This window comes from Amphibalanus amphitrite, unplaced genomic scaffold (assembly GCF_019059575.1).
Source record: "Amphibalanus amphitrite isolate SeventyFive unplaced genomic scaffold, NRLGWU_Aamphi_draft 000371F_arrow, whole genome shotgun sequence".
Taxonomy (NCBI): Eukaryota; Metazoa; Arthropoda; class Thecostraca; order Balanomorpha; family Balanidae; genus Amphibalanus; species Amphibalanus amphitrite.
In genome coordinates, this window is record NW_024881865.1 from 33,466 (window position 1) to 51,314 (window position 17,849).

Genomic DNA, 17,849 nt, shown 5'->3' on the forward strand with positions numbered 1-17,849 from the left:
TTCTCCGTCCACGCACAGCTGACAGCACTCCACGGGTCACCACTCACTGCGGAGCTGAGGACACGACTGGCGCGGGCCCGCAAATCTGACCTAACATGACCTCGGATCGTAGTGGGCCGACCTCACGTCCAATCGCAAACCGGAGTCGCAAATGACGTCATAAACCCAACTCCACAAACACACGCAGACAGTAATGGCGCACGATATACAAATATGAAAGACATGCTCAAGGTTGGTAAAAATAAATCCATTCAGGCAATGTGTTGATTGGCATTTCTTTGTATAGGAACTTTGAATCCGTGAGTACTTTTGTGGTAAACCATCAGTAATCTAACTTAATTAATCCGACTGCATAACAATATTAATGATTTCTAGTTTAGACGTCAAAGGAGACCAGTAATTTGTTCTGGGGAAAGTTGTCCTCACAAGTATTTTCCATTACTGATAGGTACACATTTCATTATGCATTGTGTATTGTGCGCAGGTACATCGTATGTGCACACGGGTACGGTATTGACAGTACGCAGTGGACCATTGAACACACAATCCCTCTCCATTCCACCCTGTTGTAGTCCATACGAATACCTGGAGAGACCAGGCATCGCTGGACTCAATGGATAATCTGCCTTACCGGCTTGTCCTCGACAGTGGACGGTAGCTTTAGCACTGCCGTCCTAAGGTGTTCGATATTTGCTCAACATGTAAAGCTTAAACGTGCTTGAGCGTAAATAACTGTGAGCTCCCATTCGTTTCCGATACGTACGTTTTCGTCCAAAATGGTATTCAAATATGAACAATTTTAATATTGGTGCAACCGAAGGAAACACCTTTCGATAGCGGGGTGTTCCATTGCTGATGCGGCGCGGCTTGTGGCACGTGACTTTTCCCGGTCTCTCCTTCCTGCCTAACCTTCCTTCGACTCCCACAGACATTAAATACTTCGATTCACAAAACCAACAAGGTGCACATTCGATACGTTAAAACGATAGGCTACCGTACTGTCGTTCTACGACATATATCCGCGTTCGCTGCTCGTCTCTTCAGACACGACACCATCAGTTTCCAAGCAGAGCTCACGCGGTAGCCTCTATCGTTTGTCACGTACGTCGGGTCCTGATACGATATCAACATGATGTCGTGATGCACCCCGTCACAGTATCAGCACAGTCACGTCACGCGGTGCACGGGACGCACATCCGTTCCGTCACTGGGCTCGACACGCTCGGTCTCTACGGGCGCCGCGCGCCGATATGTCCCCTCGTCCTCACAGAGACGGCCTGCTATCACTTCACTCGATCATCTTGAAGAGCGATATGGCGAAGATCATGCCGAGCAGCATGATGCAAGCGATGCCGACTCCGACGCCGCCGAGCACCACGGCGTGGTCCTTGACGAACTGCTTGATGCGCGTCTTGCAGCCCACCCGGTAGGCGTACTCTTCCGTACAGGGTAGTGCGGTGCCGGGAGGACAGCACGAGGAAGGCATGGGGATAACACGACCCCTCCAGTCGGAGGGCCGGTCCACGCCGCAGCACTCCATCTGTCGACGGGGCGGGGACGGGTCAAGGCCGGGCGGGGCGAACTCGGCGACACACTGATGCAGTACTCGGCAGGAGCCACGTCAGGCACACCCTCCCTGAGTGTGAGCTAACGGCCACCGTAAATATACCCTGAACACGCTGAGCCGACGGCCGACAGCACAATGGCAGCTGCACAGGGCCAGATTAACATCTTATCGGGACGGTTTCCTAATGTCTGCCAAGGCTGGCCATAGCTGTCGGCCCGAGAATGACTGGAATTATTCACTTCTTAACTCTCTGTAGACTGGTGATGGTGCTCTACCGAAGCACATCTAGTTATGTAAAGCTAAAGCACATCAAGGCTGCTTCTGATGTGAAGCTCTCATTCATGCCCAATATCATGACTTTAGTGAATTGGCTTTTCCACTTCCAACTATCGGTACCTAATTGTTGCCAGCGTCGTATTAGACTATCTAATATATCGGCACGTTATATATGAACTCTGTACGGGGATATTGGGCGTCTCAGGCTGTAAATGGGCTTGTTTTCCGGACAGATGCGATGAAAGTTTGATAGTTATTTGTAACTACATGACCGTTAGCATTCTTCCTCCCTTGACCTCCCTCCCCCACCCTGGCAGTGGTCTGTTTTCCTTCTGAATCAGGTGTCTCCGTATGATCACCTGTCACTGATGGTATTCAGTCTGCTGACCGGTCAACCATTGAATAATGACGGATGGCCGAGCGCTGACCACCGGTCACTCGCCTTGACTAATGACCAATGACTACTGACAACCAAACACGGTGACAAGTAGGTACTGACCCTGAGCTGGGCGGCGTCCCAGGCGTCCTTGATGGACTGCCGGGTGCTGTAGCTGTCCAGCTCGCCCATCATGGTGGTGGTGATGGTGTCCTCGACACGCTCGTTGAACACGTAGCCCAGGATGCCGCCCACCAGCAGCACCACGAACAACACCAGCAGGATGATAAAGTACTGCGAAAGAAAAGATGGCAATGGCGACATGGTCAGTATGCTTTGTTTGGCACAAATTCAAGCGATGCACAGGACGTTTAATGATATAAGATGTAATATGGGTCGATTATGCGTACATTTCATTTATCTCACATAAGATAACGCTACACACACTTATATCACATTAATCGCGCATTAGAAAACAGCCTGCACCGTCCGCGCATCCATTTAGATCCCCGATAAGCTATTTGCCAAATAAAGTAGTAGACGTTTTTATGGCCTTGCGCCTTGGTAGTCGAATGAAACAGTCCAAATCTCCAATGTCATCTTCGCTTTATGACTCATCTAAGGGCTTGAGATAAGCATCAGCACGCTCTAACAATGCGTGATTGCGTGGATATGTGTGATAATCTTTACCCTTTACATTCATGGTATTCTGCTGACAGTTTGTTTCGTAATTAGGTAGCTGTGTGAAGTCCATGAAGCAAAGAGTTCCAACAATGGTTATTATCTGGTGCACATAGGTACTTCATTGTTCATTGTTCATTGTTAGCTCATTGACACGTGGGAAACCCATTTTCCACAAAACGTTCGGCATATGGTAAATCACAGCAAATAACCTAATAGCTAGAGCCTGAATGTCGCACTTAACACCATTGTCTACGAATACTGGCAGAAAATGCTCTTTCCATGTGTGTGCTTCCTTAGTTTCATTTTACCCGAAGTTAGATGTCCAAAGCCCATCCCCAGCGCTCAGAAGCCGTTTTTTGTTTACCTCTGAACTCTAACTTACCGTGAGGAGCATGCATCGGATCTCTTTGACGGCCCCGAGGCAGCCGAGGAAGGCGACCAGGCTGACCAGGACGCCGGTGGCGATCAGGATGTAGGCCGACGAGACGTACAGGTCGGTGCCCAGCAGCTTCTCGAACTCGGACTTGTCCACGACGGTCCATACTCCGACGACAAGCACCGTGAAACCGCCCAGCTGCGACGAGAAAAAGGGTGTGAGATGATTACATAAGGCATCTATCAACCCGCATAATATGTGTGAGTGCTCGGGAAAGACGGTGTTTGCGAATAGTTATCAGGCTGGCTTGATATTTCTTTGGAATGTTTCTAATACAATTGTTCGGTTCGGCAGATAGTGAGAAAGTGACGTTTAGAATATTACATTTCAATTCGATTCACTTTGCATTTATTTGGTATATTTAACTAGCGACAGTCACACTACTCTTCTCTTGGACTTTGCCGTGTTTCCTTACCAGTATGAGGAAGTTGGCGATGAACAGAAGGTATTTAACACATTGGCCGCAGCCCTCCATCTCTCTCCCGAGCCCCATCGTGAATCTGAAAACAAACAAAACAGTCATTGTGGGTTCATCTAACTCCGTTCGAATCATCGCCATTTTCCATCGCTCCCTCTCCCTTATCTCTTCTTCTGCTCCCGCACTCCCTCCTATCTTTCTCTCTTCCTCATCTCTCTCTCTCTCTCTCTCTCTCTCTCTCTCTCTCTCTCTCTCTCTCTCTCTCTCTCTCTCTCTCTCTCTCTCTCTCTCTCTCTCTCTCTCTCTTTCTCTCTCCCTCCTGTCTCCCCCTCCCCAATTTTCCTTTCGCCGAATCTTGGACAACAGATGGTGGTGTTAGTGTCACGTTTGTGTTGCAGTCTCCATGAACCGGCCATTTGGAGACTGTGATAGAGAACAACAGCATATCATTCCGACCTGCGCCGGCGAATTGTCTTCGCTCGACGTCATGAATCAATTCTGGGATGATGCCTGTCGGCCAAAGCTTTATTCGCTTTCTTGCTTTTTGGGAGTATGACGTATTATAGCCTTTCGCACTTACGGTTGATCCCAGTGCCAGCTTGAAGATAGAAATTTGTTAAATTATCAGTTGCTTCACATCAGTCGTTCTAGGCAAACACACTACCTTACTCAGTCACACACTCTTTTGTGGCAATAAAGGCAAAACACCTGACACACTCCATCCAAGATTACTAGAACATATATGTAGATTATAGAACGATGGACAAGATTACTTCCATCGTTCTCGTTGATTATAATTATGACCTGGAAAGTATGCCAGTTTGTTACAGAACTTCTATCATACCTCCAAGGCGCAAGAGCGCGCTCTAAATAACATTCAGCCGGTACTGTCTGCCATAAATTCATCCACCGCGTTATCAGAGGCAGCAGTTCAGTCGACTGGCCTTGATAGGGCTGCGCCCAGTGTAATGAAGAGTCCCGACTGAGCCGGCACGCTCCACATGGACCCACCAGCCGACACCTGATTACCGGTCCGGTCGAGGACGCACCAGTCATGACGGTCGCCGCCGTGACTGCTTATCAATGCCAGCGGCAGCCGTCTTCCGTCATTTGCGGAAACGGGGAGGAGAAGGTTCGACTGTCTTCGTCGGTGACAAGGTTTTCTGTTCGTGTCTCCACCAGCCGTCACTAGAAACCGTCATAAAATTGTGCTTTGCAGCATGTAATTTTTCATTCTGAAAGGTGCATAACGCTTTTCTGCGATCGGGTACGGCCCTCTATCATATAATCATGCATTGTATGGCCTTTGTGCATTGCCCGCTTAATGCTTTAGCATATCATATTTGCTTGTTATCTGCTTCGGTCACGGTCACTGACCACGAGTTGGGCTGCCGGCTGCCGCCACGGCTGCCTCGGTCAGGTTTCAGCCTCGACTGTGCTCCACGGCAGCATGGCGGTGCCGGGGAGCAGTTAGCTAGCGCTTGTCTCCCTCCACTGCACATGATCAACACGCTTCGAAGCAATGGTTCCACTGAGGTCCCGCCACCACGACGCTCCTCGTGATGGTGGCTTCCATAAAAGAAGCGGTACTGAGTGGGGCTAAAGCTTCCCCAAAAAGAAGCGTCTCTGTGTGGGTCTGTGCCCCCTTTGAGGGATACGTCGTTTCACTTCGTCTCCCACTGCGGAAAGCAGCCCTCTGCGGTACGGCCGCCATGCCGTCTGCTCCGACTGGGTCATCCAGTGACGCGCACCCGACCCTGACCCAGAGAGGCGGCTCGGGCGGTCCCACGCCCTGTGCCGCCCGGCCGGCCGGCGCGTTGGACAAGGTCAGGTCAGCGGTCACGCTGCGCGGAGTGGCTCAGTACCGACGTGACTGCAGGATGCCGGGTCACGGTGGGGTCGGCACCACACGCCGGCGGGTAAACCGGGCCGGCCCGACCCGGCGCCATTCACACATACACGGCAGGAGGCCTGCCAGACTGTTGCGGGAATCTCCGAGCTTATCAGTGGTATTGACAGATAATCTCTGAATGGACAGAACGTTGGACGTAAATCTCCCGATTGGAAGGGTAAGGGTTTGTATGGGATAAAGAGCTAAGTCAAAGGAATCGAATGGATTAATAGACGTTACGCAATTAGGGTTGACTTTGCAAAGGCTTCGCAAATATTCCTGCAAAGTGCCATGTGAGCCAATGACGAGTGCGATTGTAGGTTTCGGTGGCAAGAATCAGACGGCTTTTTCGGTGGAAAAGAGTGGCTTTGATTGGCTGGATAATTATATAAGTTTCTTGTTTCAAATTTGATTTATTAGATTTATTTATTTGTAAGCGTGAGGGCTGTGCGTTTTTTCTCTTTTCTTTTTTTTTGATTGCACTTTTTTTACAAATCGTCAAGTTAGCGCTTGGGATGACTTATGCCTTACCTCCACATGAAGAATGGGCGTCCCCATGTAACGTGGAAGACACATTTTGCGATTAATGCAGCATATGCTCGTTGCATTTAGATACCATGCTGAATATGGGCCAAGTCGTGATGTCTGCACAGTTGGGCGTCGCTGAGACTGCCAGCGGCTAATTTTGATCGTGATTAAATTTATGAATGTGACCCGGCCAGTCAGTAAGACACGCTAAACGAGTGCCCTTTGTTGCCCAACACCCTTCATTGTTCCAGTTGCCCGGCGAGCTCCGAGCGATTTTATCGTATTTAGTTAACGATCGTTCTGAGCACGACGCTGTCGTCTGGGGGTCATAAGAATAAACCCGTTCCCGTTGGGATACGCTCTGCGCTCGTATATCTGCGGCGGCCGCCCGCCCGCACCGCCGCCCGCGCGTCGCGTCGGGTCGGCGCGCCGGCTCCTCCGGTCGACTGCCGTCGGGGCCGGCCCGTCGCCTTGACACACATGCTCTGGTTGTGCTCCCCGGCGGCGCGGCGGGGCCACGCCACGGCGCGCCGCAGATGCCGTGCGCTCCGGGCGTGAACCCGGACTGGATCCGGCGCCCGGTCCGGGCCCGGAGTCAGATCCGGACCCGGGGTCCCCCAGTGCGCAAATGTTGGGATATTGTGGGTGCAGACTGAAACAATAGGGTTCGGAAGGGGCCGGTGGTGGGAGTTTTGTTGGCTCAGATGTGAAGTCTGCAGATCCGGTTTTGGACGTGGGAGCGGACCAGGAAAGCACAAGGAAGGAAAATGTTTGTGAGAGAGCAGACATTGGGTAGGCTTGTTTGGAATTAAAATAGAGATTGTGCACTCTAAGGTACTGTAAAAATCTGCTCCACACAAAGCTGCATTTATATGATATTTTACATTGGAATGTCATTTTTACCAAAAATTTAATAAAAATGTTTAAGGAAACTGTGCCTTCTACTGAGAAGGTATTTTTTCAGACGCAGTGACTTAACGGGGCTGGTTTATTATTGTTGTACCAGCTTCACAAGTTTCATGTACTTAAATCATTTCTTATTAAGTCGATCGTACTGAAAATAATGGATAGCTTTTAATAACAATAGAAATGGGAGGCATCTGCGTACCTACGTGTTATTTGACACATCGTACTAAAATGCTCCATGGATGAAAAGCGAGCAGAAATATGGATCGTGCCTTACGGCCCATTTTCCTGCAAGTCATTTTTATGATATACGATATCGTTTGCAATCACTGACAGCTAAACGTCACCAGACCACTTGATGATGTGGTTTGCATCAGTTTTACCCTAGGGCAACGGGTATTGTCAAGGAGCAACAATTTAGTGCACACTCCGTCTCGTGCACCAGATGGTAGAGTTACAAAATAATTTGTGGCTCATTATGACGGGCACGTGGTAACATTCAAGTCTTGCAAAACAAAATCACTGAATAAGTCCATCATCCACGTCATCCACGAGGTAATAGCCGTCATCAAGTACGTTTCCCATATGTCTAGGCGGCCATCACTGTCTTCACACATGCGGCATTGGGATGGGATAGCACCCACACCCCGGGCCTGATCTGGGGAGAGTTCAGGGCCCCCACTCCTCTTTCCGAAGGTGTTGGCCGTCAGCATTGTTGGTTGCGGTTCGGGTTGGTGTGGACCCTTCACAAACAGGAATTCACCTCCGCTCTGCAGACAACTATGGAGGGAACTTCAGGGCCTTGGAGGGAACCACCGTGGCGTCATCAACGGTAGCGCGGCATCACCAAAATCGGGGATATTTGAGCTGGCAAATCCACTGACCAAGAAGAGAAGCTTGAGTGATATATATTGAAAAATTGATAGCAAATATTTCGATACTCGTAGTGGTACCTTTTTCAATGCGAGTGATGCACAGTGCGAGCTTTGTTAAGCACAACAAAATAACACAATTCCCATGCAATCGGTGGAGCTGGGTCCTCCAGTGCAGATAAAATAACCTATACGATACCGCCTTCCTAAGAACTTATACAATATCACTGTCTATTACGGAATTTTAATTAAATATTTAGACAATCAGCGCTAATTTAATAAAAAGAGCGTCACTTCAGTTACAGGTAAGTCACACTTACACAAGGTGACCCCCCCCCCCCTCGCGTGTTCGTTCAGCGTGCCAACCACTATTTTTTTAGCACAATGTCCCATATTGGGCTCAGCTGGACGCCACCGCTGTCGAGATTCATTGACGGGCGCAGCTGTCGGATCTCGATGGCCTCCCTGATTTTACGTTTTTTCCAGTGGCGTTCGATGGCTAGGGTTCTCGCCTCGAACGGGTTCAAGTCACCTCCACAGGTACAAAAGTGTCTGGCCGTCGCTGACGTATCGCAGCGTCCGTGCTTGATATCGGCGGTGTGCTCCTTCAATCTGTCCTGTTTTGGTCGCCCTGACTCTCCGATATAGCTGGAGCCGCACGAGCACTTTATCTCATATACGGCCCTCTTGCTCTGCTCCACGGGATCTTTGACGTTAACCAGGTGACCCCTCAATCGCTTGGATTTGTGAGCTACCTTGATTCTGTGTGGCCTGAGAACCTTGGCTATCCTTTCGCTGAGACCTGGGACGTAGGGCACTGCCGCATAGGCTTCTTGGTCTCTGGCGGCGGCTTCCCCCTGTACGGTCTGGCTGGCGTCACGGCGTCTCATAGCCCTCTTGATAAACGGCTCCGGATAGCTATATCGGAGAGTCAGGGCGACCAAAACAGGACAGATTGAAGGAGCACACCGCCGATATCAAGCACGGACGCTGCGATACGTCAGCGACGGCCAGACACTTTTGTACCTGTGGCGGTGACTTGAACCCGTTCGAGGCGAGAACCCTAGCCATCGAACGCCACTGGAAAAAACGTAAAATCAGGGAGGCCATCGAGATCCGACAGCTGCGCCCGTCAATGAATCTCGACAGCGGTGGCGTCCAGCTGAGCCCAATATGGGACATTGTGCTAAAAAAATAGTGGTTGGCACGCTGAACGAACACGCGAGGGGGGGGGGGTCACCTTGTGTAAGTGTGACTTACCTGTAACTGAAGTGACGCTCTTTTTATTAAATTAGCGCTAATTGTCTAAATATTTAATTAAAATTCCGTGATAGACAGTGATATTGTATAAGTTCTTAGGAAGGCGGTATCGTATAGGTTATTTTATCTGCACTGGAGGACCCAGCTCCACCGATTGCATGGGAATTGTGTTATTTTGTTGTGCTTAACAAAGCTCGCACTGTGCATCACTCGCATTGAAAAAGGTACCACTACGAGTATCGAAATATTTGCTATCAATTTTTCAATATATATCACTCAAGAAACTCCGAAAATATTATTTCATATTCATTATAACTTGAGGAAAAGGTAACATGACTCTTAAGTCATACATTAAGAAGAGAAGCCTCCTGAGCTAGTCACACATCGGTGCCGAACCCACCAGGTGGTGACGTGAGACCAACATGGCGAGACCAGGCTGACGAGGAGCGATTTACTCCCTTTGTTCCACACTAACCTTCAGCGCCACTCGACTGAGACGCGCTCTGACCACTAATTGCCACGCTACCTCTCGAGTTCCCGGCGAAGTCCTGCTCCCGATCGGCACTTACTCGTCATAAAACTTCATTCCTGCGGCGCTGGCGGTGACGGCGGCGGGGGTGTCCACTGGCGGTCCGAGACGGACGCGCTGTCTGCGCTCTCACGGTGATTACGGCTAACGACACTGTACGACGGCGATGTCCCCTCGCTCCGGCCACTGTCCGTGCCCCGCGGCGGTGTCCACACTGCCCCTCGGCCGAACAGACTGGCCGACCGGCAGCGGCGGAGGCTGGGCGTGACGCGCGGGGCAACGCCTGGCCTCCCCGCCTTCCCCGCTGACTACAGACCGGCAGCAAGGCGTTCACGGCCAGAGGAAAATCGGCCCGGTCTGGCCCAGCCCGCCTGCCACCGCGCCTGTCATGCGGCGTTCCGGCCGTGCCCCGTCGGCCGTGGGGCGGCCCGTGCCGGTCCCGGACCACCGCCGGCGAGACGCGCGTGCCCCGACGCAGCCGGAGCGTCACGACGGGGCAAGGTCGGTGTCGACACGCGCTGTCGGCTCGCACTCCGTCGCCGGGGACGGCTGGGCTGGCAACCGCCGAGCAGCTATGATGACTGATGACTGATGATGTAAAGAATGTGATGACGTTGGCGTATGATGACGTATGTCGTCTGCTGACGGAGATGAGTGGTGATGGGATGACAGCTCTGTTGTCAGTGCGCTGGACGGGACGGTATGTGCTCTCCAGGCACGTGATGACAGTAATCTGGCGTTACGTCGTCATTGTGTGGTGCGGATTATTGGATCAATGATGATGTGGAATTACGGATCGTCTCGGATTAAGTTAATTAATGCCTCTGCGCGTTCCGTCTATTTTAGTTATCCTTTCCACGGCTGTCGTATCATCGGATCTGTACGACTATTTCCAGCTAAAATCGATACCGCTCCCCTTCTTTCCCTCATTGTAAAAGAGAAGCAAACATACAACACCCACACAAACAAACATATCCTTTTATGTAAACAGAGGTGCGTGTCACACACCATATTCGGTCCCGCGGCAGTCCCTCTGTGGGTCCACAGTCTATCATTGGCCGGACGCTACCCCGTCGCAGTCTGCCCCGGATGTAGCGTGACGCCCGAACGACCGGCACCGGGTGGCGCGGCACAGTCAATGAAACGCCGTAACGAGCTATTGATTGCAGCACCGGCGGCTACGGCTACGGCCACGGATGGATGTCTGTGCTCTGTGCTTTTGGAGGGGAGCTCTGTTAGATCGTAAGAGAGGGAGAAGACAATGTTGATATGCTCGCTGACCTGGCTACAGGCTAGTGAACCTGCAGGGCTTGGCTTTGCATGTTTTAGCAATTGGCACGATGGCCAGAACTTCAATTAAGCTAAAGATGACTTGCAAGAGTCACGTTTCACCAGACCTAAACATTAAATATCGTTTATTCCGCGCGATATAGGCAAGCCATACAAAAAGTTTGTTCCGTTTTTCCAAGAAGTTTTTTTCATTTAGTATCATGGGCACTGCCGTTCTCGTGTGACAGCTCAAATTTGTGCAGTTTAATCGTAACAGGTATCCTAATTTCCCCGAAGGCAATCATCTAGTTCCACCATGCAAGGCTCGTCTGTCGCGCTCAGCTGCAAGTGCAGACACTGGTAACATCCAATTATGTCGCTGTGAATAGCTCTGCTGGCTGTTTAAGTAATCCGAACTCGGTAAGACATTTACCCTTCACACATGCCGTCGCAAGACATCTTGAACGGTCATGTGTTAAAAAAAGATACCGTTTGACATGTATTTACCTATTTCTCCGCTCCAAGGTATCATTTATTACTTGCCAGCGAGTTCAGCCGACATCCAATGTCGGCGGGAGGATTATTACAACACCGACTGAACATTCAACCCGGAACCTCTATCACTGGACAATTTCCCGTTCCATATCGAGATCATCTTGTTTTCCGTGATGTTGTTTTGCCTGTGTTTGGTACGGGCAGGTTCTCGCGCTGGATATTGACATTTCCACGGAGTGGTCCCGGCATCCGGTGCTTACTCCAATGTGACCACCAATCATCCGTGTAATAATTTAGCAGTGACTCACATATCGCTGGCGCCCAGCACAACAGTCGACCAATAGATTCAATATTCCAATACATAGCTCGCCGGTCACATGAGCGCCCAGTCCACGACTCATCACGGGTTCTGGTTCCGCGGCTTTCTTATTGATGGTTGTAGGAAATGGTGCCGTTCCAGTAGAGCAATAGCGAATCACCAATTAATGGAAAACAGAAATACGCATCGATGATCGACATATTTATCAAAACAAATGTTTGATAATACAAGTAATGATTTATGATAAATTTGGTTCTAATGGAACTTCCTCACGGCTTAGAAAGATATAGGAAAGAAAGGAAATGCCAGCTCGTCTGGTGGCCCTGTCTGCCGAAAATTTTCTCTCTTCGCTCATGCATATTAAATACAGAATAATTAGTGATATACCGGGTCTCATGAATGCAAACTGCTCACTCCTGGTCTGAAGGGTGGGGCTGAGTAACTGATTCAGTGGTGTGAAATGCCAAGGCTGCTCTAGTTCCGTTATCGTTCTGCCGCCCCCGTCTCTCTAAATCCACCCTTACTGCTGCCCTCCCCGCGTCTCAGAAGCACCGGAGTGCCAGCGGTGCCAGGTGGGGAGTCAGGGTCAGCCCACAGCGGCAGCGGGGAGCGGCAGCGGGGAGCGGCAGCGGGGAGCGGCAGCGGCAGCGGCAGCGGGGAGCTACCCGCCGTGACTGGTCGGAGGACGCAGTCACTCGCTGTGACTAAGTCGATGATGGGGAGGGGCCTCGAGGGAGGTCAACATCGTGACTGAGCGGAGGAAAAGCTACTGTGACTAGACGAAGGACAGAGTCGCCTGTAATTGACCTTTCGAATGATGGGTCTTTTTTGTGCTCTCGGAGGACAGGGTCACTTGTGTGACCTCTCGGTGGACGGGGGCTTGCTACCGTGACCTCTCGGAGCACGGGTTTGCCCGCCTTGACTAAGCAGAGGACGCGGTTCACCCACCATGACCGAACCAGCTGGGAGGGAGGTCAGGCCACTGTTGGACAGTGAGTGAGCCGTGACGGCTGCTGACATGGTGCTGTCGCCTGTCGTTATGGGCCGATTAGCGCCACTACTTCATCAGAAAGTGAAATGCTCGTACAATGATGTCTTTGTTTTTCCCCATCCCGGAAGGTTCATCTGGACTTCCATAAGAGCACAGAGGCCTCTTGCACCAAACTACCTAGCTAGGTAAAATCGAAAAACCGGTTTCAGAATAAGCTAATCTAACGGTGGTAAATTTGTTTGCAATAGCCCAATACATAATCCTACATGTGCTTGCAAAATTTTGCATGCAAATTGTTACATTTGAGACTTGGACTGGGTATACGATGCAAAATAATCCAAGCATTGGTGCAAGAGGATTTTGGTGCAAGAGGCCTCAGCTTAGCTAGGGAAGCTGATGTATTGCGTACCGATTTTTCTTCTTGAACATTCGATTTGTTACATCGCCGTGAATAACAAGGAGTCTTTAATGCTCCACCTCTGCGCTCATTGGCATTCAGCTCCCGTTGCGACTCATGTTGACTGTCGGTTTTAGTTCCACAAGATATATGCCAATCGCTTCAGGTCACTGGAACGAAGCAGCGCTGCCATTATTTCCAATCATCCAATCAGGGCGTTAAAGCATCTGCGCTAAAGAAATCCGGTCAATGTAAGCCATTGACCTTCATGGCTGAGGCCCGAGGCACACTCCGGATCCGCTGCTGGCAGGGTGTGAATGAGATGCCGGGGTGGCTGATCGGACACTAACCGGTCTGTAGTCCTGCCCCCTGACGCTGTACCTAACCAGAGGCGGGTGATCATCGAGTCATTATACCAGGAGCAGGGTTCCTCCTTCCTAACGGCGTTTACAGACGCGCCGGCGGCTCCGTCTCACGGCTCACGGCCAGGGGAGGGGGCGGTGACGCAATGCGACCAGTGGAGCGGCGCCGACGCGTCACTTCGATGGGCTTCACCTTGGAGGAGGGCCGAGGTCGGAGCGTGGAGCATCGGCGCGCGGCCCTGCGAGACCTCGCGGCCTGAGGTCGGCGGGGCTCCTCGCGGGGTTAGGCCGCAGACACGGCTGCCTCGCGGGGACCAGGTCTCGGCAGAAACGGCTTCGCCACGGGGCTAGCACTCCGTGAACCGCAATACCTCAAGGGATTGGTCCGTCACGGACTAGCGTTCGGTCACGGTCGATACTACCGACTGCCGACTCTTCTTATCATGGGACTGATCATGCCTTGCCGTATTACTGGTTCACCATTGATGATTTTATCTCTCTTGTATCACGACGCCAGCCGCCAGCAATACTTGTTCTCTCTCCCCTTTGAACCTTTCGCACTGACTAGGGCTGTGGGCTGGCTGAGCCAAAGACTGTGGTTATCTCGCGTGCCACATGCCTGTTATCGGCACCTCACGTGAGCGCACTCCGATCGTGACCTCCGCACGACACCGAACAGGATATACAGGCCGTGAGTGTGGTCTGGCGAGCATCAGGCAACCGTCCCTGCAGGAACGATGCTTAACTTGGTATCGGGCTTCCGCTTCAGGCATGAAGTACAATCGAAAAAGATCAGAAATGATTTGATATTAGTGGTTAACTCACCCTGGGTTTATACGCTACTCTAGATAGATTGGTGAAGACTTGATTGTAAGCGATCATCTATCCTTGTAATTAATTAGCTTACTGAATACTATTCATCGATCACAATCTCTCGGCCCTCCCTATTACACGCCATAAGCCGGGCAGAGCGACGCCCATGGCAGCTGTAAAGAGGACCAATCAAAACAATTTGCCAACTCCGTAAAGTGTAAACTGATACACACTCTTGGAAATCTATAACAGTAAGGTATGGACCGCTGTAAATGTACACTCGACAGTGAACCGCTCTCCAATGGCGTCTGAACCGAAGGTCTTCACCAGAAATGGCCAACGATACACCGCTAGGTGTATCGTTGCACCTCGGTAGCGTCTCCCCATTTGCCACGCCCTTTTCTGGAGCTGTCAGCCGGTCTCCAACACACACCCACACACTGCCGGTATGGCATGCCTTTAGCGGGGCGCTCATTGGACCCATTTGCCGTCATTGTGCCCTGGGCAGTGTGGCTGACGGGGGTCGTTAGTGTTTGGACGTCTCAAAGGACACCGGTTAGTGCTCCGCGGGTGAGTTCTCACTTCTCAACTTGGCTGTCGTCGTGCAAAGCCGTGGGCGGACGGTCAGTTTAAACTAGTTAAAACGAAATGAGGTCTATTACGTGTTGGTTGGTCCCCTCCCTCCCGCTCCAAACCGTCCTCCTGACGCTGTCAGCGCTGTCCGCCTTTGGTGACAATGCTCGAGCCCGGGCTATATTGTCGTGTGTGCACAATGTGCAGACAAACTGAGCTAGCTATTGGTGCCTGACGTCCATTTCAAGTAATAACTGTGTCAGTGTGTCACTGCTGCTCTATGGACAACATCTGGGTGGTTTTCATGGCAATTGTTAGAAGACATTCAGGTTTAAAATGTTCCGAACGGCTGCACCTTTTACTTTTCTATGAACCAAGAATACACACTACACAGTCATTTATCTAAAAAAGCCACATTTTCACAGTTTCGCTTTTTTGGTAACACTGACTTCCATCAAAACTATGCAATGAAAAGATGTTAATCGGTCTCGGAAAAGACAATCAATGACTCATATGTCGGTTATGTTTGCAATTGGTGTCATAAGCCAGTGACGTGAACTTATCTTAAACATACCTATCAAATGGTTCATCTTGATTAAGATGTCAGATAACCTAAATTCCAGTTTTCCAGTCCATACCGCTTTCGTCGCAATTAGGAAAACCCGACCGGCTTCTGGCTGCTGCCGCCCTCTTGGGCTGGCTGCTGCCGCCCTCTTGGGCTGGCTGCTGCCGCCTGCCGCCCTCTTGGCTGGGTCTGACCATTCTCTTGTTTGCTTCCTAGCCGATCGGGTGAGTCCAAAGTATCAAATGTTACAGGTCACAATTGATATAGCCCTTTGGTTTATGTTACCCTTGGTTTTTCAGTTTAGCTCACGTTCAAACTTCAAAGTAGACAAACAAAACAAAACAAGCGAAAACTTAAACCGCTCACAGGACAGCGAGGAAAATGTCTTTGGGACAAACCGATCTCCGTGGAGAGAGGAAGACTGAGCCGAGGAAGGAAGGTCAAAGGGAAACTGGCTCACGAAAAATACAGCGAACCATGCCAGTGGAGCCGGCAAAGCCGATTGTTACCGTCTCCTGCTATGCAATTACACCGCCCAGTAAGGACAGTGTATCGAGTTTTCCTTTGCCTTCTAAAAACGCATGCTTCACTGTATTGCGTTTTATCGCACTATCCGGTACGCGCTGCTGGTAAATAATTACTCATGGAGAAGCATTTTCGTACGCTGAGCATGTGTTATTTATACCTACACTAGTGGTGTTGCTGGTTGCATGTGCTTAATTTTCGATTGCGCAGGAAAAGCGCACATTTTCTGATGGTGTGCCTTGTCGCGCAATCAGAGCGACCAAAACGTCTTGTTTACTATTGAGCATTGACTGTAATCTGTCGTGCTTTTAAGGGAATTGAGTTTATGTGGCCGAACTCCCCTAGCTTGTCGAACTTGTATTGGCATTTGAAGCTGTATGCACGCCTGGGTCAATTTTGCTGTCGGTTTTGATCGGAAGTGTCACGAACCTTGCCGTTTTTGCATCTCCGCATGCCTTTTTATCATCGGCTTCAATCTCGTACGAGCATGAGCGGAAAATGTCTTTTTAAATGATAAGTACCTTATTACCAATGATTGTGCTTATCATAAAGGAAGCAGAGTGCAGACAAGTCTCATGAAAATAGTACGATGGTCACTTTGGACGGATAATTTATGGTTCAGTCTGATTTTAAACTTATTTAACCATGCAAAATTTAACAGTGCTCGATAGATTCACTGTATAAGAGACGCACGCATGGTCGAATGAAGAAATGGATGATACGCTGTGTATGGAAAAGGTGACCTTTATGAGTAGTCTCGTACCTTTCTTCTAAGCTCAAACAGTGTCACCTGTGTTCACGCTCAATATCGAAGGCTACATGGAACATACAGAGGCGTATACAACACACATGCAGGTATGTCATGCTAGCAGAGAGAAAAATCAAGCCAGTATCGAACCTGCACTTCCTATTTCACGATAGAAAATGTCAAAGGAGGGATGCACTCCCACACGAACCGGCGCGGCCAAGTCAATTAGACCCATTTCCGTCTAATGAGACCTTTTCACGTCCGTCATGGTATGAGAGGATGGCGATGGAGATATATTTGGCTGATTCGGCGACGGTGCGCTGCGACAGGCTGGCATCTACCTGTTAGAACGGGAGATCTTTGGTGGGATAGGCCACCCAGCCGTTCAAACAGTCAACCAGGAGGGATATGTCTCGATTGGACCCTTTGCTATTGGATTTCCCCCGATCTTCTGTGGCCTGGGTGGGGTGATTGTCAGTCGGGAACATGGAGGTGTGGTTCAGAATGATCATGAGTTGTTCCCTGACGACTGATTCGGTGGACGAAAAATATACACACTCCAGTGTTGCACGGTACGCTGGTATGCTGCGCCCTCTTAGCATAGCACCCTGCTTCTGTGCCGTGCCCCCTCCCTCCCACGTCCCCCTTGTCCCACGCCGAACCATCCGGCTGCCTCACCTGTTGGTCGTGGGAGTTCTGAAGAGCTCCACGCACGCGCCTGTCACCACCCGTGAGTGTCCGAAGACTGTCGCGGTGGCCGCCCATCAGGGCACGCACGCGCTCCTCCCGGCACGGTGAGCGCCCACCCCACGCTAGTGACATCTGTCGGGGCGGTGACGAACTTGTGATGCGGACGGTAGATGTCGGTGGGGTGCGGAGGTGCTGAGAAGTGGATAGACGCAGCCGTTGCGCCCTCTGCTTATGGGTTTTGCAGGGGGTGAGGGCTGGGGGTGGCGCTGTGAGCTAAGATTTAAGGTGGTGACGTTGATGGTTGCACTCTATCCACACATCGGGTTTTAGTTTGATCGCAAGGACAGCTCAAACGTCAA

The 17,849-nt window shown here is 50.6% G+C and overlaps 1 protein-coding gene across 2 annotated transcripts; it reads right to left on the minus strand.

Annotated features, from left to right (window-relative positions):
* Positions 1-455: 455 nt before the first annotated feature.
* LOC122389769 (CD151 antigen-like) lies at positions 456-17,620 on the minus strand. 2 transcript variants are annotated; one of them, XM_043382117.1, is made up of 5 exons: positions 17,479-17,620; positions 3,755-3,839; positions 3,286-3,477; positions 2,343-2,513; positions 456-1,540 (listed from the first exon to the last, which is right to left on the minus strand). In XM_043382117.1, the coding sequence occupies exons 2-5, from the start codon at positions 3,830-3,832 to the stop codon at positions 1,289-1,291; spliced, it is 693 nt and encodes a 230-aa protein (XP_043238052.1). In that variant the 5' UTR covers positions 3,833-3,839; positions 17,479-17,620; the 3' UTR covers positions 456-1,288. The 2 variants fall into 2 exon arrangements, with proteins under 2 accessions (XP_043238052.1, XP_043238053.1); XM_043382118.1 differs by lacking the exon at positions 17,479-17,620 and adding an exon at positions 4,338-4,563.
* Between the last annotated feature and the right edge of the window lie 229 nt (positions 17,621-17,849).

Excerpts from the sequence above, each read along its gene's own strand:
- LOC122389769 (XM_043382117.1), bottom strand. The coding sequence starts at position 3,832 with ATGGGGCTCGGGAGAGAGATGGAGGGCTGCGGCCAATGTGTTAAATAC. Across the intron at positions 2,514-3,285 it reads TCCGATGCATGCTCCTCACG|TACTTTATCATCCTGCTGGT; the intron begins GTAAGTTAGAGT and ends TTTCTTTCGCAG. Across the intron at positions 1,541-2,342 it reads GGGACGCCGCCCAGCTCAGG|ATGGAGTGCTGCGGCGTGGA; the intron begins GTCAGTACCTAC and ends CCCCGTCGACAG.